Genomic DNA, 22,358 nt, shown 5'->3' with positions numbered 1-22,358 from the left:
TATTTTAAAAAATCATGAGAGATGAATCCTTAAAAAGGTGAAACATCCTTGTTTGTCCAAAGACTGGGTGTATTGTAAGACTTTAAGAGTTTATTTTAGAGAACCTAAAATGTACTTTAAAAGTACCTAAGACTTTTAATGTATTCTTTAAGTATTTGATAACTTTATTTTGAAAATTTATGGCATTTCAATAAATAACTACTTATATGTTTGAGTCATAAAGGAAAATTAATCATTTATGTTCGTTTGTCTTATTTGATGTTTCATTTTCTAGACCTTAGTAAATTTGTTGTCTGCCAGAGACAGTAATGTGCTTTTAGGTGCCCTTCTTGCTCTGATTAGCCTAGCAGAAAGGTACGTTCAACATAATGTGCTGCTGTTCACAATAAAAATTTTAATGTTATGTCTTTACACAGGTTTTGTCTTGTTTGTGAGGAATACTTTTTTTTTTTTTTTTTTTCAAAATAAAGTCTTGTTCTGTGGAAGACTAGGAAGTCTGATTCATTTTAGATTGAATTACTAAAAATGAAAAGTTAAAAAGGTTTTACTAGTTGCTGTTGGAAACTTTGGTCCTTGCAGCACTCTTCTTGCTCATGTGGAGAGATTTGCATGGCTGGAGTCATAGAATCTCTTTTATAATCTCTGTGCAGGATTCTGTAGTTCTTATTGATTTCTCTGTATGTGAAGGTCTTTCGTACTGAACTTAATATAACAGTGTCCCACAATAGCAAGCAAGAATATTGTTCAATGTAGTAAATAATGAATGCATACACTCAACTTCATGTATATATGTACCCTTTCTTCACAAATGACTGGTTTAAATGAAAATAAGGTTATTTATTTTATTTTATTTTATTTTATTTTACTTTATTTTATTATTATTATTTTACCCTGTTGTGGGTGGGGATGGGGGAAAGGAAAAAGGGAGATACAGCGTCTTTCATTCTTAATGATTTAATTTCCAATGTCTTCCAGACTTGTTTAACAATTTTATCTTTAAAATGAAAAATTATAAGGAAAATTTTAAAACTGAAAATAATAATAAAATTTGTTAAGATCAATAAAAAGTTACTTACTAACCTTTCTCTGGATGCTCTCTTTTCCCAAATTTCTTTTATTCCATTTCTTTTTTTAAATTCTTTTTATTATCGGTATTAATTTGAATTTGAATCTTATACATACATTTGCAACTTCCACTTAAATTTCTTCACAGAATTAAATGTTTCACATTTTGACTGGGTAAGACAGTATATGCAGTATATTACAAATATTCATTTAAATTATATTTTATTCTAAAGGTACACCTAATTTTCTTAATTTCTAGTATGAAACAAATTATTTTCATCTTTAATTTTGTGCATCCAGGTGTCCACGTTTACTTTTCTTGTACTGAGAAAATTGAAAATTATTGTAGTTAGTCTTGACCCAACATATCTTTGTGTCTTTATATATTTGTGATTTTGTTATTAGATAAGATTTGAGGAAAAAAATATTAGTCAAAACAGTGTATAAGGAAAGGGGGTAAAGAGCAATGTGTTTTTTGATATAATTTAATTTCATATAAATGCCAGGAATAATCCATTTGTAGTCCAGAATGTAGGGAGAAGATAAGTGAGCTCACCATTGTTGAAAACTTGCTGGTGATATTACATGAATACGATTTGCTTTCTAAAAGGTGAGATTTTGCTCGTAGATTATTTATGTTAAAATATTTTTTGACTTTTTCATTTAGAGGCATGTTTATTTAGAGGAATTAGATAGAGTGCCACTTTAAGATTCTTAAGGTAAATTTCTGAAACCTCTGTTTTTCTGTCAGATATTGATACAGTAAAATCTCTTCTAGTAGTTCCGTTATAGGCTGTCTCTTCTCTCTCTGCTGATGGCCTACAGTGCAGTGCAAATAAATTGTAATGTTACCATAAAGCGACAGCAGAAGATTTTCTTGTATCTTTGCTGCTGTCAAACCTGAATGGTTAGATGGAAAGTATATTGAACTCAGATAGTTCCTTTGATATTGAATCTAAAATAGTAAAAAATTGCAAGACATATAGCTGCCATAGTTTATACCAGAGGCTAGATAAGAGCACAAATCTCTCTAATCACAAAATTGTAAAGATCCTTAAACATCTGCTTTCAGCTCATCTAAGCCTGCTAGTTGAACATAGTATATCTGCACTTCAGTAAGAAACAAATAGACTTCAAAGTTGATATTTCACATAAACTATCCACATTTATAATTCTGAAGACTTAAAAAAAGATTTTGTGCTTCTAGTATGCAAATTATTTTACATATTATTAGAGACAAATAAAATGAAAATGTGAAAATATGTTACTTAGTTTCTGCATTTGAAATTATTTAGATTATATATAAACCAAAAGGTTGTTACAAAAATAGGAATTTGAATGTAGGCAGGAAGCTGATGAAGTTCAATGGTAGTTATGAATAACTTTAAATTCAGTTAGGGATTTTCCTATATTTCATGAGACATACATACAGCTTTCCGGTCTCAAGTGGAAGTGAAAATCCCTAACCACAGTTTCACTGAAAAGTCCATCTTAATTACACTGAAGTTAATGAAAATCTTGTACAAAATTTTTTAATAATACATCCAATCCTTTTGTAAACATAATCAAAACATAATGGAGAAGAATCTAGATTGTTTGTGGAGTTATTCTATTTTAACAGATGGACTTTATACTTATACACACACTTCACACATGCAGTGCTATTTGTAGTAGTAATGCCATTAGCAAGAAGGTAGTAATATGAATGATTGAATGATTGTAGTCCACCTGGCCACCTCCATGCTGGCAGTGTATGCTTGGCTGTCTTTTTAGTGGAAAACTTAGTCAAATTCAATAGTAAATATAACTTAATTCTTTGTGAAGGATGAAATTATATATATACATTTTTTTTTTTTTTTTCTAACAGGCAATAAAAATTAATGATGAAACTATTGTTAAAATCTCTTACTGATTTTTTCAGGCTAACAGCAGAGTTGTTACGTCTCCTATGTGCAGAGTCACAGGTCAAAGAACAAGTAAAAATGTATGAAGGAATTCCAGTTTTGCTCAGTTTACTCCATTCTGATCATATTAAGCTTCTGTGGAGTGTAGTTTGGATTCTGGTACAGGTTTGTGAAGACCCTGAGACTAGTGCGGAAATCCGTGTTTGGGGTGGAATCAAGCAGCTCCTTCATATACTACAGGGGTAGGTTTTTTGTTCCTGAGCATCCTGTCAATTACGTGAGAATGTTTCATATTTTAAGTTACGTTTGACTAAACTCCACTTTATCAAATAGCATCTTTATTTTGTTCAGCTGTGTATGATGTCTATAAAAATTAAAACACTATTTAAAACATAATGAATAAGCAGATTTTTTTCAACTATGCATTGTTCTCTTAGAGGTTTTCATTTTTCAGTGTATATATTGGCATGAATAGATTATAAATGTTATTAGTGTTTACTTAGTTTCCTTATAATTAGACACTTATTTAGTGAAATAGAATGGTGAATGCATTAAAGGGATTTTTTTGTTTAAAGGCTTCTTTGTTTTTTTCAAATTGTATTAACAATTATTAATTAACAAATAACATTATTAATATAGTGAAAAAAGACATTTTCAGAACTTCAGAAATGGCTCAAAAAGATGTGTTAAGCCATTTTTATATTGCAGTTTAATTCTTTCAGGGAAAGAAATCTTGTTTCTGATCGCTCTTCAGTTGGAAGTTTATCTAGTGCAAATGCATCAGGCAGAATCCAACATCTTCATTTGTCAGATGATTTGAGTTCTGATGAGATACAAGAAAATACTTTCTCCCTTCAAGCAGGTTGGTTCACAAGGCATAATCCTAAGTCATGTGTTCACTTACACCTGTGCAAAGAGATTCAAAATATTTCAAAATTGACATTATAAACATTTTTACCTGCTAGTGTGTATACTCCCACCTGGAGGGGTAGCACAAAGTCAAGCTGTGTTAATTTCTAAATGTGCAATACCAGTTTTACCTTTCGGGTAATGGGTGTAGGTTTCAAGGTTTTGGTAGTGGGAGGCCTGCAAGGGTGGCCTCTGGGAGGTAGGGGTCAGCCTGTGCTGGACATAGCTGTTGCCAGGGGGCTCCACAGCAAACTCATCGCTGGCCAAAGTTGAACCCATCAGCAAAGGTGGTGGTGTGTCTGTGAAAATGTATTAAAGAAAGGGCAAAAATGCTGAGTGAGCAAAGGAGGAGAGGAAAAAGGAGAAACAGCAGTGTGAACACCAAGGTCATAAAAGGAGGAGGAAGAGGTGCTCTAGGCACTGGAGCAGAAATTCCCCTGCAGCCCATTGGAAGGACCATGGTGGAGCAAGTATTCACACTGCATCCTGTGGAGAGGACCCATGCTAGAGCAGAGGAAAAGTATGAAGAAGATGGAGTAGCAGAGAGGAACTGTTAGGCACTGACTGTAACGCTCATCTGTCACACACACACACACACGCTGCTGGAGCCTAGGGTAGAGGTGTTTTTATTTTTAATATTTGTTTCTCACTATCCTAATCTATTCTAATTGGCAATAAGTTAAATTAATTTTTCCATAAGTCAAGTCTATTTTGCCTGTGATGATAAATGGTGAGCAATTTACAGATCTTTATCTTCACCCATGAGCTTTTCTATCCTATTTTTCCCCACCTGCTGAAGAAGGGGAGTGAGTGAGTGGTGGGGTGTGCATTTGGCCCTTAGGCAAGGTTAACTCACCATGCCATCTGAATTTCTTTATGAATCTGGCCCTAAATGTTACATCTGATTTTTTGTTCTAGCTTGTTGTGCTGCAATTACTGAACTGGTGCTCAATGATACTAACGCTTACCAAGTAGTACAGGTAGGAAGACTTTATTCAGTTAAGTAAGGCATTATGGTTTATAATTTTACTTATTTGTTCTTACTGGTCACTATCAATTAACAAGCAAAATGCAATTTAAAGGGATTGGACACAATATTCCTTTATGTATCTTTCATATACATTTTATATAGCAGTATTTCTCTTTATACATTTACAAACACACAAATATGCACAAGGATATCAACATACATATCTAGCTGTTTGGGATAATAAACAGCTTTACTTAGTGTACATTTTGGTTGGCATCTCTTGCCATGCTTTTGCTGCATTTGTAACAGAATAGTAGTAAGTGTCATCATAGAATTAACCAAGAAATACAAATTCTTAGTTTCAAACTGTGCAGCTTAATGTTCTTGTGTTGTTGTTTCACAAACAATTTCCCTTTTCCTCAGAGTGATATTTCTGAGATGGCTTCCTGGCATTCCATCCCCAGGGGTGTGTTTCTAAACTACATTTTAAAATGTAATATTTCAGTTGGAACTTATGGATTTGAAAACTGTTCTTAAAAATCCCTGCTATGTATTGCACGAATAGACAAAGACATCAATATTTAGGACAATAATATCAGCTAAAATCCATATCCAACTTTTATACCCTGTATGTTGTCAGTGACCAAAGCCCTCATTTTATTTTAAAACTCAGATAAAGTTATTCCTAAAAGAAAACAGAGTTGTCTTAATTATGGTAAAGAAGGTACTTAGGTAAAGACATTTGTATATATTTCAAAAACTGTTGTTCAGGCAGAAAAGAATGGAAGTAAGTCTAGAGGTTTTTTTTTTTTTTTTTCTATGTATCTTAAGCACTAAAATTCACAGTAAACCAAATTTAGCTTTTTATCTGAACAACATAACTTCATATGTTTAATGCTGAGTTTGATTTCATCAAAATAAAACACTTATTAAGTTAGATATATTTTGAAAGCAGTGCAACTCTTGGGGACTTAGGAAACGAAAGGTTGATTTTAACATAGAGTAGTTTTCTTCGGTGTTGCTCCAGCAGTGCATGATAACTGTGGTGTCAGTTAAAATTGCTTAAAATTGATGGGACAATGTACAAGCTGGAAATAAGGTGCTTCAAGTTTTGCTTCTTCCCCCACTCATTCTGTTAAAAGACAATGATGCCTCCCTCCATCAAAATAGCCAATGTCCCCCTGTCAAATCAGGACTAAGCTTCAAGTACGTTCATTTCAACTGATTTCCACACTACAGCAGTCTCTTTCATTTTCAATTCTACTTCTTTCTCTGTGGTATTGTAACTTAGAGTTGCATAGTGAACAAGATGAGAAACTTAGTTTAAAAATAGAGGGAGAAGAGTTGCAGCACTTTTAGTTATGTACTGAAACTTGTATAGAAAGTAAAGCTAAATACACTCTAAAGGTTTGTATCAGTAGCAAAGGATATCTGGTTCAGGCTGTTGAGAACCATTTGCTTCTGCTGTAGCTGCCCTCTTTCTGTCCATCCTTTGTCTTTTTTTGAACTTACAGCCTTGGTAGCAGCCTGCAGGCCAGCACATGTTTATGACTCAATGCCTCTATTCCACTGGCTAAAATTTTAGGTTAAATCCAGCCTTGATGAACAGTTTAAGAAAACATGTCAGGAACTGCAGCAGAGCATCTGCAGATCTGACACACATTCCCTTCAAGTCTGCTAGAGAGGAGAGTAGTCCCCAGCAGGGAGCTTCTGAGGTAACAAGGAGCTGTACTGCAACTAAATCCACTAGTGCCCATCACTCAAACCATTTTGATGGATATAATATGTTAGTGGAGGACACAGGCATGGTTACAGGGAAATGGAAACTGAAACATGGTATGGGTTTCACAAAATCCCACTGAAGGCTATCATTCAGGCTATCACTTCTGGTGTCACTTCTGGTGTCTCTCTAGTTTATGATATTTATTGCTTCTTTATCTGTTTGCAAGCTCTTTCTAGTATCTGTTTAAATGTAAAGATATTTCATTATGTACATTTAAGTTATTTCAGCTTATAACTCATGAGGCTGAGAACTTGGAAATTTGTATTAGATTCTGATTTACCTGAAGTAACAATGTTTTTTATTTGTGGTTTCTGTGCAAAGGAATACTATTAATGTTGACCTTTCTCTGTTTCCAGGCAAATGGAATATATACAATAGCAAAGCTGATTTTACCAAACAAAGAAAGGAATGCTGAAAAAGCTGATTTATTACAGGTAATTTCCTTTATTATAATTACATGCTGAAAGCCCCAAACAGTTCCTGATAATTTTTATGGTTTTAAAATTTATTTTGAAGAATTTTTATGGTTTTAAAATTTATTTTGAAGTAAATATCTTCCTTGAAGAGAAAAAAACAAAACAAAACAAACAAACAAAACAACAACAACAACAGGAGTAACAAATGGCCAGGAAATAAAAGCTGAATTGTGATTCAATTTATGATGCTCCATTTTGATCTACCTTGTTTCTTGCACCTCATATAGTGTAAAGAAAAACGAGCGTTTTCCCAGTGATAGAGTCTCCCTCTTTCTTCAAGCTGCCCAGTATCAGATCATTTTTTGGTCCTTGGTCTCATTGAAACTCGATGAAAACTTGATGTTGTACTAATATGTTTCTTTCTGGAGTATCTTATGGTGGATGTTAAAAAAAAGGAAAACATCGCATGAAATAGAGCAAATTTAAGCATTGGTTAAATATAGAGCAAATAAGTGCAGAATAGCTCTTATTTTTGCATGACAATATCCCTTAAATATACTGGTTTGAGTCGACTTAGGCTGAAATTTATCAGCAGTTAATTCTCTGATGGCTCTTTTCCAGCCTTTGTGAAATGGGTGTCTCTCTAAGCTTTAATAAAGTAGTTGTCTGTGGTTCAGGGATATCTGTGGCACAATTGGTGCTGCTCTTCTGTGGGCAAGTTTGGGAAGATCCTTGGTGCAGCCGAATTGCTGTCTGTAAGGCCTTTATCATTGCTACTGCTATGTAATACAGTTGTAGCTATTGGCATACCCTTTATGAATTTCATAAACGTTTTTCTTAGGTTCTCAGAATGCAGTCCAGTTCTTTACTGCTCCTTTGTGCTTTCAATGATTAAATTTTCAGCTTCTTTGTACTCTATTACCTTAGTGATTTCACTCCATTGCCTCAGTTGTTGCTGTAGTATCATATCAGTCATTGATTCTGCATGAGTACCATGTGTAAAAATCATCATGCCTTAGCTGAGGCATATCACAAATATTAATATTTAATCTCAGAATACTAATGGATGAAAGACAAATATTACTGCTTTTTAAATGCCCACTTATTATTAATGTAGTTTCATGGTATCCCTTCACTGGTGGGCTTTCTAAAATAAAATCTACATACAGTCTCTAAAATAAAAACTTTTCAAGGTAGCATTTATGGCTCAGCTGGTCTAGGTTATTTTGTGCAGCTAAGTTCTGGCTACAATTCTTAGTGGAATATTAGACATAGCAACCCAACATCCTTCTCCTGTGATGGGGAGTTTATTTTGGACTGAAAACAAACATTGTCCTGTAAAAGAGACAGCTTCTTAGTAGCATTAACCATCTGTTTATTTTCTGCAAAACTTATTTGGCCATTATTTTCTTAATTTAATGCATTTCCAAAATATTGAAAAATGTGTTCTTAACATACAGATTAGTTCTGCAGTTACCACTAAGACACAGTTACCATCATCAAATAGGGATTACCGCAAGGAACTGTAGTAGCATTTTAGTCACTGATACAATAGAGTAATTCTAAATTGTTAGACATATTATTTGCACTGTTTCAGATATCAATACTTTATTTCCCTGTTTCCTTGTGGTTTACTTCATAGCCATCTTTGTTTGGTCAGCCATATTGTATAGCAGGTACAGTAAATGGCTCTTGATAGAAAGAATTCAAGATAAAAGCATACATATTAACTACCTATCAGTGGATGTTTTACAAATAAACTTTGTTCAGTAGAGATTATGTAGAAACTGCAGTACGTAAAGATTTCTGTAATGTAGATGTACTTTATAAAAAAAAATAAAGAACTTTTTTTCTTTTTTTTTCTTCCTTTTCCTTTTCCTTTTCCTTTTCCTTTTCCTTTTCCTTTTCCTTTTCCTTTTCCTTTTCCTTTTCCTTTTCCTTTTCCTTTTCCTTTTCCTTTTTCCTTTCCTTTTCCTTTTCCTTTTCCTTTTCCTTTTTCCTTTCCTTTTCCTTTTCCTTTTCCTTTTCCTTTTTTTTTTTCTCTCCCATGTTAGAACTTCTGGTGTTCTATACCGTATTTTTCAGAAAAAAGTCAAATGCAGTTTCTACTGTATCATTTCAAAAACATTGATTACATTTACCTTTTTTTTTTTTTACCATTGGAGAAGAGAGAAACTCTCAAGTTCTGAACTACCTGCAGATAAAAAGATGATGAGGACTTACATGCTTTTCAGTGTGTACTATAGCTATAGTTATCTACTTCCCCCCCCCCCCCTTTTTTTTTTCTTATATAGTCCTACCTAGTACAGGAGGTGCCTAAAAATACATTTTTACTCCCTTCATTATCAGGTTAATAATGTAATTACCTAGTCATGTAAGTACAAAACTTGGGAAACCTTGATGTTTACCATTGGCTTTTCCATTTGTGTTTAGATTTGTCATTAATTTTAGTATTTTTCCTACTGTAGTGTTATGCTTTCAGAGCCTTGAGATTTCTCTTCAGTATGGAAAGAAATCGACATATCTTTAAAAGGTATGTTAACAAAATGTTTTCTGAAACTCCTTTAGGATAGCTTTCAGAAGTTGTCATTCCAATCAGAAAGATGTTGTTTTTAAATGTCAGTTATTTTCAGCAAAAATAATAAGTAACAGACAACTTCTGTCCAGTCTGCAACCATAGATAGACTTTCCTGAATTGCATCAGTGCCAGCCTACAAGGTCTAGGTGTTCAGTACAGAGACTTCTATTGTTATGCTTGCCAGAAAACCTAGCTCAGTAGGGACTCATTCCTCCCCCATGAATAATTGTTTAAAATCTGTTCTAGACAAATTTTAGACTGTTGGAGATAAACTGTACTTATATCTAAAGATTATCAGATGCAAGTTACAGCCCTGGGTAGTAGCAAGGATCTAGGAAAACTAATTTTTTCCTCTGCTCAGTCATCTGCTCCTTCACTTGTGAATAACTTTGCATCAAGCCAGCTTACTTAGGAGCATTACAAAATGGTTTGGGCCAGTAAGGGGAAAAGGCCTTTAATCAATTACCCATTTTTACTGGTGGTGACAGTTTCTTCAGGTAGACTACAAAGGCGGTGTAAAACTTAACAGTTTAATTTGCGGGATAGTTTAATTTGTTAGGATAGTAATCACACTGCCTATGAGGTCTGCCTGATAGTAGTGTTTCTATATGACTTTATTCTGTATAATAAATTCCTAAAATTCTATATATAAATTTTATCTCATTTTTACTTTTAAAAAGGTGGATTTTGTACTGGAGAAGGGCCTCAGTTTCTAATGAATATTGCTGGTTGGTGTCAAGCGTTGAAACTGATAAATCTGGCCTGCTTTGCTGTCTTTCAATTTTTTTCTAAATGCCTTATTTTTCCATATTTTCATTTTTGTCAGAACTTTAAAAAGAAACTGACCTCTAGTTAAGCATGTCACAAATCAAATATCATATTGTATCTGTTAGCTTACACGTGGCCTTTCTGCTATTCGCGGTTCTTTCCATGTTTCAGGCTAGACTTCCTGGGATAAAAATTCTGAGATGGGTGTTGTGATTCTTTAAATGCAGACAAATGTTAATCCTACCACTTAATGCATTACAAGAAGAAACTCAGATAAGGTGACTACAAGCATAAAGTAATATACTATAAGAAACAAAATGAAAAAGACTGGAAATTCAGGAAGTGCATTGACTTTAAAGAGGCTTACATTTTGGAGAACTAGCATTTATATTAATACCTGACACGTGGAGACTCAAGTCTAACTTTTGAAAAGTCTTTTGGTGTCTATATATGTAACGAGTTAGAAGAATACGTTCGTCAAGAATAAGTGTAGTATTTTGAAATTTCTAAAGTAAGAATTAATAATAAACACCGAATTTCTGTAGATCACAATCTATTTTGAATACTTTCTAAATACATCAAAATGTTAAACCTTTGCAGACTTTTTCCAACTGACTTGTTTGAAATCTTCATTGATATTGGACATTATGTGCGTGATATTAGTGCTTATGAAGAGCTGGTATCAAAGCTAAATTTATTAAAGGTAAGTGTAAAGCTCTGTAATTTTGAGAAGCTGTGTTCTTTGCACATTCTTAGCACAAGAAAGGCATGAAATATTTTGTATTTACTTGTTTGTCGTTTAATTTATAATCAGGAGGATGAATTGAAGCAAATTGCTGAAAGTATTGAGAGCATCAATCAGAATAAAGCACCTACAAAGCATATAGGCAATTATGCAATTTTAGAACACATTGGCAGTGGAGCTTTTGGAAGTGTATATAAGGTAAACTTCTTTTTTGATACTACTTTACAGGTTTTAGTGGAACTGTAATGAAGAAGGTCTAACACCAGTTTTAGCACTAACTTCCTCTGGATTTCATTGAGGGAATGAAAGTACCAAAAAGTACCATTATCTGGGCTTATTGCTAACAAATGTACATTTCTCCCCTTAGCATTTACTGTGATTTTGTTTTGTCACTTCTTGTAAGATCGACTAGTGTATTTCTTAGGTTGACTAGTTTTACTTTTTATTAATTCCTTTCCACAAAGAGCTTATCTGTCTATTGTTAACAAATCTGTGTAAAACCACAGAATTTCAAGCATATTTTATTTGGAAAGGAACGCTGTGCGCTGTTAATGTTCCTTCAAACACAATGGCAAGTTCACCAGTTTAATGCTAACCTGCATAGTGGGGCAGTTCTTTTGGCTAATCGCATCACGTATGTATACATATCATATCATACTCAGAAAAAAAAACTATGACTAACTTTTGTAAAGTGTATTTGGACTCAGTTAACTAATATGGTAGCCATAATAATGTCCTTTCTGTCCCCATCCTATAGTAATTTTACAGGGATTTTATCTTTTTTTATAGGTTAGAAAACATAATGGTCAAAATCTTCTGGCAATGAAAGAAGTCAATCTACACAATCCTGCATTTGGAAAAGACAAAAAAGACAGAGACAGAAGTGTAAAGAACATTGTCTCTGAATTAACTATCATCAAAGAGCAGGTACGCCATACGGACTCCAGTTTCATGTATGGGCATTCTGCTGTTAGAATTAATAATTGTGAGTTCTCTTGTAGCAGGGCTTCCACCTGCTGTTACTGCTTCTATCTGATCAGTACAGTATTTGTCCCTTTCAGCTGAATGTTGTCGATATTGCAAACGTTCTTGCTGCAGTGTTAGCAGCAGTGCTAACACTTGTTATTGACGATTCTTACTAATTTTTGTTAGTAGCATATGAACTTTTCTCAGGAGTTCTGTAAATGAATTCTTGGATTTAAAATATGTTGAGGAAATGGTTGTTTTTGTAATTGTAAATTAATAATAGTAATAATACAACAGAACAGACTAATCATTAGTGTTCTTAAACTATGAAATTCAATACTTGATGTAATTGCCTGTCTTCAAAATTCTTTTATTCTGTTCCAATTATTAACAGGAGAGAGGGGTATGAATCTTTTTTTTTTATTATTTTTTTCCTTTAAATCTGTTTGCTCTGGTAATCTGCAACACTTTGATATTTTCTTTGCAACAAAGTGTTGGGGATAGCATTGCAGTGGAGTTCATAAGCAAATTTGTGGAATCCTTCTGGAATTCTTCCTTCCGTTGTGTAGCTAAACATAAATACTGTGCCATCAGTCTAAGTATTCTAAATATCTAAATTTCTTTCCTCATTGTAGCTGTATCATCCAAATGTGGTTCGCTATTACAGAACCTTCTTGGAAAGTAAGTATAAAAGTAGAGAATTACTGTATTATACATAACGAAGAAATAGAAATATATAATAGAAGTAATTACAGCTTGGAGTGTGTCAAATTTGAAAAGTAAATGGTAACATTTTCTTCAAGAATGGCTGTGGGTCAGACAGGTTTATATTGCTTTAAGATTGAAAAAAAAAAGATGAGAAATACTATTTAAATGTGTTTATCTATCAGTAAAACTACATGCAGTCTAAACATGTAGAAAGTATCATTCTCATTCTATAGAGAGCTAAGGAGCCCAAATTTGCATATGGAATATTAAGTAGGGATAAAAGATATAGTGATACAAACTGCTTAGACATATATATATATATTTTAATTTTATTTTTTAATAAAGTGTTAGCTACCTACACCTTCCTACTGAGTGATTAACAGGCAGTAAATTCCTTACAGTTGCTGTGGTATAAATGGATATAGAGGAAAAATTGGAAAAACAAGGAGTAGAAATAATAATAAAATGTATTTGTCTGTAAAAAACAAACAAACAACTCCCCCACAAAAGAAACACAACAGCTTAAAAATATATTTTAACCTCAAATACTCATTTTCAAATGCCTTCTGTATAAATGTACTTATTTTTATTGAATTTTCTTTTTTGTAGATGACAGGTTGTACATAGTCATGGAGCTCATAGATGGAGTGCCGTTGGGAGAACATTTTCACTCTTTGAAGGAAAAGCAACAGCAGTTTACAGAAGAAAGAATATGGCATATATTTATCCAAGTAAGGGTGTACTTTTTTTTTTTTTTCACCAATACTTTTCCGCATGTAGTTAGTAGAACCATTTATGTTTGTTAGGCTAATAGAAAGCAAAGTAATGCTTATTATATCAAGCACTAATACCAGATATGAGCATAATTATATGTGCCTTTACTTAGATTGCAGTTAAGAATCTTTGTAAGGCTCTTTCTGTTTGTTTTTAAGCTTTGCCTAGCTCTTCGTTATCTGCATAAAGAGAAAAGGATTGTTCATCGAGATCTCACTCCAAACAATGTCATGCTGGGGGATAAAGACAAAGTTACAATTAGTAAGTAAAACTCCTTTACTTGAAGAGAATTTCCCATGATGAAAGTGAGTAGAATTTCTTTACTGAAATGCACAAAAGGTTTCAGATATTAAGGTGCTGTCAACCATACTTGGAAGCTAGTAAGTTATTGTATTTATTACACTGTTGTGTAAAATAATTGCTACTGCAGATTTTGTGATCATTGCTGCCAGGTATCATCAGCTGTGACTATATTTTTTGCAGCTGTATGTCAAATATGACAGATGAGATGATTTAGCCCTAAAAAAATTAAACTGTAGTTATGCTTCAAGGCCTTTTATTTAAATCAGAAAGAATATTGAGACAAACAGATTATATAGCCAGTGGTAATGAACATGCAAAGTAAAATGAACATTTTTTCTATTCGAGTTCCACTGTACAGGTGTTTAGTACCTGTCAACTGTTCTGTGATCAGCTGCAGTGAGGTGCTATATATCTGAGTCTGTAGTAGTAAATATTCTTTATGTATATTTCTCTAATCTCCCCAGTGTGAAAGAAGGAGCCCATGGAGGTTTCAGGATAGGGTTTGAAAACTGTAGATATATGAATAGTGCTTTGAAGTATGACAAATTTTTACTCTTTGAATGAATTAATATAACTTGGAATATATAGCAATGCTTACCAGAAATTCAGATACTGTAATTTTTAATATCCTTAAAGAGCTGCTGCATGCTTTCTTACTGCTTATTACACAGAACCAAATAAAAATTAGAGTATAAGGAGAAGTTGTGATACAAAAAACAATCTCTCTTCTTTAAAAATAAGAGGAAACTGTAGACATATGCACACACCCAACCACAGAAAACTCAGCTATAATAGGCAAATTTATTTAGCATCTGTCTTTTTATAGTATTTATACCTGACAACATGCCTACTTAAATTCATTCTTGATTAAATTGTATGTGTTTAAACACTCTGATTTTAATAATAACACAATTTTGAAAGGAGTAGATTTAACGGAACATTTGTCTCCAAATGATGAAAATAAATAATCAGAATATTATTTTAAATGTAAAATATACAGTTGTATTTCATACCAACATGCTGCCACTGAGGGGCACTCTTGTCTTGATTCAACACCTTTGTCTTTGCTCTGGTCCAATCTAGACATATATAAAAGCATAAATATATTTTTAAATATAAGCCCAAAATTACCTTTGAAAAGCATAATAATTCTATCAAAGATTTACAGCTGTTGAGGAAAACCAGAAAAATATGAAACTTGCTTTGACCATTTCTATAGTGATTGGTTCAAAACTATTGCAATATTTAAACAAACACTTTATTTAGTTCTTTAGTTACCAGTGTATATTGAATTTTCAGAGGGAGCTGAAGCTCTTTTCTCTATTATTTCTGAATTTTACAGAGACTTCTTGTTTTACAGACATAATGAAAGAAAGATGGATTTCCTTTCTTTCCAGTTATAGTAAATATGTACTGTATTGGTGCATGGTGTGTTGTGCCTAACACATGAAGTCCATGCATGCCACAGACTGGACCATTTATAGGCTTGATAATTATGTCTCACAGTATTTTGGGACTTGTTTTAATATCTACTTAACAATTTCTCGTGGTTTTAGATGAAAGTAAAAAATGTCAGACAAAGATGAAAGCATATGCTCATTATGTTGAGAAATCTTAAATCTGCCTGTGCAGATTTAATGTCAGTTTTTAAAAATAAGAGGGTCTTCTCTTATTTTGATATTTCTGAACCTGTAGTAGTGAATATTATGCTCAGAACTATAGTCCTGCACAGTCATCATATAAAGCCAGAGTTTCATTTTTTTGTAGTATTTCACGTCCTAAAACCATCCAGAACTTTAATTAATCTTACTGGAGAAATACCTGTGAAGCAGTGTTGCATGACTATGTATTTAAGATACAGCCTCTAATGGTCCAAATGATTTTGCTTCATAAAAGAAGCTTGTGTATCTTACAGTGATGCACATTTTTTTCCTCTTCCTTGGTCAGTTCTTCTGGAAATAGTAACACTTTTTAATCTTTTGCTGTGAAGCCCTCAAAGCTGACAATATAACAAAGGCATCTTATTCCTCTGTAACTAATATATATATATATATGTTCAAATATAGATATATATATATTTTTAATGGTACAGTAGCTTTGGCTTAGTTTTAGACATTCGCAGAGGATTTTGATTTAAAAAACAACCAAACATGTTAAAAAAAAAAAAAAAAAGTAAGTAAGTAAGCAATATAATAGCACAAAGTGCTTTTATAGGCAGAGATTTTCATTCCATACTGTGCATGGCGATGTGGCAGTCCCAGCTATAAACTGCTTAAAAAAGTTCAGAGATGCACAGATAAATTTCTCCTTCCCCCCCACCTCCTCGCCCTCTATGTGAGAAATGAGCCACTCATGTTCTAAATCCTGTGAAGGCCTCTTACACAGATTCAGAGTTTACGTTGCTTGAAAAAAAAAGGAGTGAATAGTGTAGGAGACATTCCTATCTTGCTGTTAGCACACAAAGGAAAAAAATGTCTGAAGACTTACACTTGAAGGTCTTAAAAGCACAAAGAAATTGCTACATACAGGAGGCCAGAACTTGGTAGGCAGGGACCTATGGTGAAAGGTAGCTGAACGCTAGAACTCATGCAAGCAGAGAACTCTGCAACTGGTCTGGTGCAATGTAAGATTAAGCTCTGAGGAACCTTTTCTAGATAGGATCTTGGAATATCTGCACAGTAGGTTTTACTGCAAAAAGAGTATCTGAGGCTAATTGTAGGAAGATTTTTTTTTAATTTGGATAACTGCACTGTATTTTCTTTCTCTTAAATTTTGAATGTGATTGATCAGACACTATCCTTATCCAGGTTTATTTATTTTTTTTTTTTCATTTTTATTTTTAAACTTTTGGAAAATACAAATGAAAGTTGTAAGCCCAGTGCTTCATTTTAATCTGAAGATTAAATAACATTGCATTTCTGATGACGTCTTTTACACGTCAATTAAATCTGCATTATCACAATCTTTTTTCAGGCTCTTTTAAGTCTTTTAATTGTTGAAAATGGAAACACGTTTTCAATCTGATCCTAGCCAGATTAGTGGTGGTACAAGATCTCTGTTTCTGAAGGTAGAGAATGCTGTTTTTACACAGTCTCAGCAACTGCCCATTCTACTCATTTGTTCTGTTTCATCTCTGACATATATTTGATAGGAAGGGGGGCCAGAACTACCATCCCTTATATGTTGGTATAACATTTAATCATAATTGGTTGACCTACAAATATGACAAAAATATAAATATTAAATTATGTTAACCTGTAATTTCATAAAACAGCTCATTCTAAATTGGTAGAAAAATATTACTGAAATTATACAAGTCTAGTCAGATTGAATGTCTGATTTATAATTTCTGATAGAAAAGCAAAAACAAACAAATATGCAAACCATGAATAGTAGAATATCAGGCACAACCTAAATAAAAGCTGTTTTGTATAGACTTTGCATAGGGTTTTAGAGACTGACCCATATTAACTGTGGCTCTCAATTTAATTTGCTCAGCTTTCCATATAAGATGTTGAAGAGTTATAGTTTTCTGAATTTAAAATATCTGTTTTTATTGCAGCTATGTTTTACTGCAGCTATATTTTGTTCCTAGCACAGCATATTTCTGTCTAGAGCTTCCTAGTTTTGCTTGTTTCTTGTTTGTAGGACAAAACAGAAGACTACGCTTTTCCTTAGTGCCATCTAGTTTCAGCAAACTTTGGATCTTGATGGTCCAAGAGGGCTGTGTGGAATTACTTTAACACCTTTCAGATCCAATATTCAGATTAGTGAAGGATTCTCCATGCTCTTTTGGGTGGTGTGCTCTGTTTTCTGTTTAGTACACACAATACAACAGCAGCAGAAAAGATCTGTATGGAACTGTATTAAACCTAGGATTATTATATAGCAGCAGACCACTAGTTTTGAGACAAATCATCCATTTGACATACTTCTAGTTGTAGCAGGCAACCAGGATGTGTCAGAACAGTGAAGCAACTGAGACTTGAAAAGTTCAAAGGTTAGCCAGATGCTGGAAGAAAGCTACCCGTTAATTTTGTAATTCAGAATATTTTGTTGTTTAGTGCACTTTGTAGAAGACCTGTTGCCTCCTGATTCTGTGCCATACCCAGAAAAGCACTGGCCATGAGGTGAAGTGATACTAGCTTATGTTGTGTGTCAGTCACTACTTCCTGAAGTCCCTTAGAACAAGGCTAATTTTTTTGTAGATTTTATGGCTTGTTTAACAGACTTGCTACCCTTCATACCAAGATTCAAGGAAATGCTTGTAGTACTTCATTTTCAAAGCTTCCATAATAAGCTCAGTGGAATTTTCAAATTAAACAAGTGATTATGTTTGATTTATGTTCACACTGTAAATCAAACATTCTGGATGCTGTTGGTGGCTTAACAGCAAAATCACATCTCTCTCCGCAGATCTCATTTCTAGATAGGGAGCAATGCTAATGTTCTCAGTGCAGAAGTTACAGGTTTCACAACAGTGACAGATAGGCTGACTTTATGAGACATTGATATTACCACATGGAAAGGTAAAAAATAGAATAGCTAGAAATGTGTATTTGGGAATGATGAGAAATGAATTCTGTTCCCATTCTATTGATGGAAAAGACTAAAATAATTATGTACTACTGTTGATTAAATTGCAGATTATCTTGATTTTAGGATATGCTTTTATGGAAAATAAAATTAAAATTCTGTCTTTATGTTCCAAATCACTGTAACACAGTAACTTAAATGTCCAACAGGTTTACTTGGCTATTAATTGGTTCTACTTATGCCAATAATTCCTTTCAAGCATAAGATATACCAGTATGACTAGACCTGTTGTAATTCATCGTACTATACATATCAAGCACTGGTCTTGAAAATTAAAAATTTATAGGACTGGAATACCAATAAATATGATAATCACTTCTGAATTTTAGTTAAGAAATACTGATTTTCCATTATTAATATCAGCAGTCTGACACTTGCTCAGGCTTTCAAAGAAAGAAGTAAGTTGAGATAAAAAATAAATGTATTTTAGGATATTGAGCTTGGAAAACTTATTGCTATGACTAGTAATAAAAGAATGCTTCAGTATAACAACAGAAAAGACTTATTTGCCTTTCTAAATTTCTAGAAATGCTTATTCTATATTTTATGTCAAAACAGAGGAAAAATCTATTAGCAATAGTATTGCTGCATCATTTGAAAACATCAAATACCTAATACTACTCAATGAGTTGCAGAAAAGTTTTCTTGATTATAGCTGCAAACCAGCTGATGAGTAGCAAAGCTAATCTGTCTCACCCTGAGTCTTTAAGGGTAAAAGATGAGTCTGTTCAATGGAGACAGTGAAAATTTGACCTGAATAGGTCTGAAGTTCACATGCAATTTTATTCTCCATTCATCTTCCTTTTTTGCTTTGCTTCTCATCTTTGAATACATATTTGTTTTTAGGGAAAAACTATGGTATTTTGAAATATGGTTCAAATATAAGTTAAGGCATTACTGTTGTTAAGAAGTAGCATCTGGAGAAAAAACACTTATTTTTACTGTTGAAGATCAGTTGGATAGGTGAAATCTTGGGAAATAAAATGGCAAATGAAAACAACTAATTCTGTCAACAGCAACAACAAAAATGCAGGTACCTAAAATGCTCCTTTAAAAAGTTTGCTAAGACTTAGAAAGTTCGTTACTTGGGTGTTGTCAAAGTTCAAGAGACACTCAGTAAGAGGTTAGGATACTAGTCAAGTCATCCTACTAATTTTTTCATGGTTCTATCTTCCCTTCATACCTTCTTCCCAAGCATGTTAATGTTTTCTGAAACAATCTTACTTAGAAGACTTAATTATCACTTACTCTGATACCCTGAACACAATGTCAGCAAGTGAAGAAAGGTTTTTCAGAGTCTAAAAGATTATGATTGCATTATTTTGTGGTAATTTTTCTTCCCATCCTCTCTTGCATGGTTGTTGGACTATTTTCTATGTTTGTTTTTGTTTTTAAATTAAAATCACATTTAGTTTTCTTGACTCCTGATACACATGTTAATAGAGGAAAAAATCAGAGTGTAAACATTAGTTAAATTCAATAATACCTCAGAGAGAAATGAATCTATTGGTATTGAATTGCTGGTGAAATTACATGTTTAATCATAATTTATAAAAATCCATCTAATGGTGAAAGCTTGTTACTTTTTTATTGTCTTTGAACAGACTTAAAAATAATCAAAATTGTCAATGAAGAATTCCAAGCTTCCAACCATTAGAGAAATTAGCTGTAAAGAAATCACATCAATTCAGGTTGCCCAGTACACAAAGCACCAAAAGCTATTATTAAAAAAAGAATATTTTATAAAACGTTATGGCTAGATTAGCGTACCTACCATTCCCTGTAGCTTACAAACTGTCATGTATTAGGATAGTAATATAAATTATAATGTATGTAATTCACATGAACCTGAAACATTTAAAGTATTGTTTAAAAACAGAAAAATTATCATTTTTCTAAAATATTATATGCAGATCAAACAACCATTATTCTGAAGCTCCACTTCTTTGAGCAGGTAGATGGATCTTTCCACTGGTGGTATTAAAACTTCAAGATGACTTCCTCATAGAAATGTGTCATCCACTAGAATTTTGGTTTTCCTTCATCTGTACTATAAGCCATTGTTTATTTTTTTTTGTTGGTCCAAAAGGGTTAATGTTTACTTTTCAGGAAGGCTGGACAGTCTAATGGTCAAAATGAGGGCTTTTTTGCCAATGTTATTCCTGCATTGCAAGGTTGCAGAGGGCAACAAGAATCCTCTGAACTGGTAGACAATTTTTAGTAGTTTTAATATTTATGTTTAAGGTAAAGATGATTGTTCTGTGCATTACATTCTGAGGACCTGACCCTAAGAGAAAGAGTATATAATAATCTTGCTGATCTTTCCCTCCCTCCCTTCCTCCCTTTCTAGATAAATAATCACCGATATTCTATCGAGGTAGACTCATTCTTCCAAAACTGGAATGTCCAGCTCTCCTCTTTTTTTTTCCTAAATATTTCAAGCACCAGAAACTGAATTTTTTGTTTCAATGTCTTAATATTTCTTTTTCATGGAATTTATGTAAAGTACTCCAAAGGAGGGAAGTTATTATGATTCACTCAAATTAATTCAGGGAAGTATCAACATTGCAAAAATCCCTGCTTTTATTGGGGTTAATACTCTCTGGAGTGAAATACCTGAATTGTATCAAGCTTGAGGGCTATCCTCACTTATCCTGTTAATTCAATATTCTTTCTACTTATATATTCCAAGCACTACAGAGCTAGTCCTTCATTGAACATTTTGTTCAAAGAAAAAGGCTCTGTGGCCTGGGTACCTAGATTTGGCTTTCTTGTCAAAGGCCATTTTTGAATAAGAAACCTACCCTTCTTCATACCCTCAAAGCTTACACTGAGCAAGAGCAAACAGAAAATAATTTTTCTTACCTATAATAATAGGTAATAATTTTTTTCTTCATCTGCTCTGCAGCTTTTTTGCTGAGTAGAAATATTTTGAACTGAAATGTTAACAATCTCACTGTAAAGAAAATTGAAATGGGAGTGCAATGGCCTGTCGTACTTTACCTTGGGTCCATGTAGAACAGGAACCTTAAAATATTTTAAACAATATAATTTACTTTGTAAATCTTACCAATTCTAAAGTAGAATTTCAATGAAGAATTAATTAAAAAACTCTGAAAGTACAATGATTTTCCCTTGCTGTCTGTGCTTGGATTTAGTAAAGTGCAATGTATTTTACCTGCATTGTTGCACTGAGACAGCAGTATAGTATTGAAATTCAATATATTATTGAATTCAAAAAAAATAAACTTAAGCTGCTTTCATGAAGCTTAGATTAAAGTATGGTAAAGATTATGTGACAAATTTGTGAAAGAACACCTGATAATTAGACAGAAGACACTTATATTAACATAACTGCATGATCAGCTAAATCTATAGCTTTTCCCACATTGTAATGCTACGATTTTTCATTATTTCTTAACTAACGCAGTCTTTGAATCTGAACTTTTCATATCAGTAGACCCCTTGTACTTCTTTGAAATTAAATTTCTGAGAAAGTCCATCCTTCCCAGCTGATTATTATAACTTGAAGGAAAATCAAATAATTACAACTGTCGTTATATTATTTTTCAATTAATTTGGGTGTTGTATCACAAATTATTAGATGGTACTTACCATTGTCATGCAGTTGTCGTTCAAATATATTAATAGAAACCTGTAATTGATCTTGTAGCTTGTATTGAAAGTATCAGAGATGTATTTATAATATTTCTAAAGCTAGTAGACCTGATTCAAACATAAGGTATTAATTTATGTATTTTATGTGGAGGTAGGAAGACAGTACTATACTGTAACTTTAAATGTAAAAGATAAAAGGAGGAAAAAAAATAGAAACCAACAACCTCCCCTTCACCATCCTCAGCTTTTCAGCTG

At 33.1% G+C, this 22,358-nt stretch overlaps 1 protein-coding gene across 9 annotated transcripts in view; it reads left to right on the top strand.

The window, feature by feature from the left end:
• The window catches only part of NEK10 (NIMA related kinase 10), a 97,116-nt gene that overhangs the window by 12,073 nt on the left and 62,685 nt on the right, over window positions 1–22,358 (top strand). For all 9 annotated transcript variants that reach the window (XR_004747999.1, XR_004748000.1, XM_035316707.1 and 6 more), the window contains exons 10-22: window positions 275–354; window positions 1,589–1,675; window positions 2,987–3,211; window positions 3,692–3,831; window positions 4,797–4,858; window positions 6,988–7,065; window positions 9,516–9,580; window positions 10,994–11,096; window positions 11,208–11,336; window positions 11,928–12,065; window positions 12,740–12,785; window positions 13,422–13,543; window positions 13,745–13,847. Coding sequence is in view for 7 of the 9 variants with exons in the window: in XM_035316707.1 (XP_035172598.1) it covers window positions 275–354; window positions 1,589–1,675; window positions 2,987–3,211; window positions 3,692–3,831; window positions 4,797–4,858; window positions 6,988–7,065; window positions 9,516–9,580; window positions 10,994–11,096; window positions 11,208–11,336; window positions 11,928–12,065; window positions 12,740–12,785; window positions 13,422–13,543; window positions 13,745–13,847 (1,378 nt within the window). In the remaining 2 variants the exon portion in view is untranslated. The remainder of the gene's footprint in view (window positions 1–274; window positions 355–1,588; window positions 1,676–2,986; window positions 3,212–3,691; window positions 3,832–4,796; window positions 4,859–6,987; window positions 7,066–9,515; window positions 9,581–10,993; window positions 11,097–11,207; window positions 11,337–11,927; window positions 12,066–12,739; window positions 12,786–13,421; window positions 13,544–13,744; window positions 13,848–22,358) is intronic.

Source organism: Oxyura jamaicensis, chromosome 2, assembly GCF_011077185.1.
Source record: "Oxyura jamaicensis isolate SHBP4307 breed ruddy duck chromosome 2, BPBGC_Ojam_1.0, whole genome shotgun sequence".
NCBI lineage: Eukaryota > Metazoa > Chordata > Aves > Anseriformes > Anatidae > Oxyura > Oxyura jamaicensis.
This window is presented reverse-complemented; position numbering and strand designations above follow the sequence as displayed.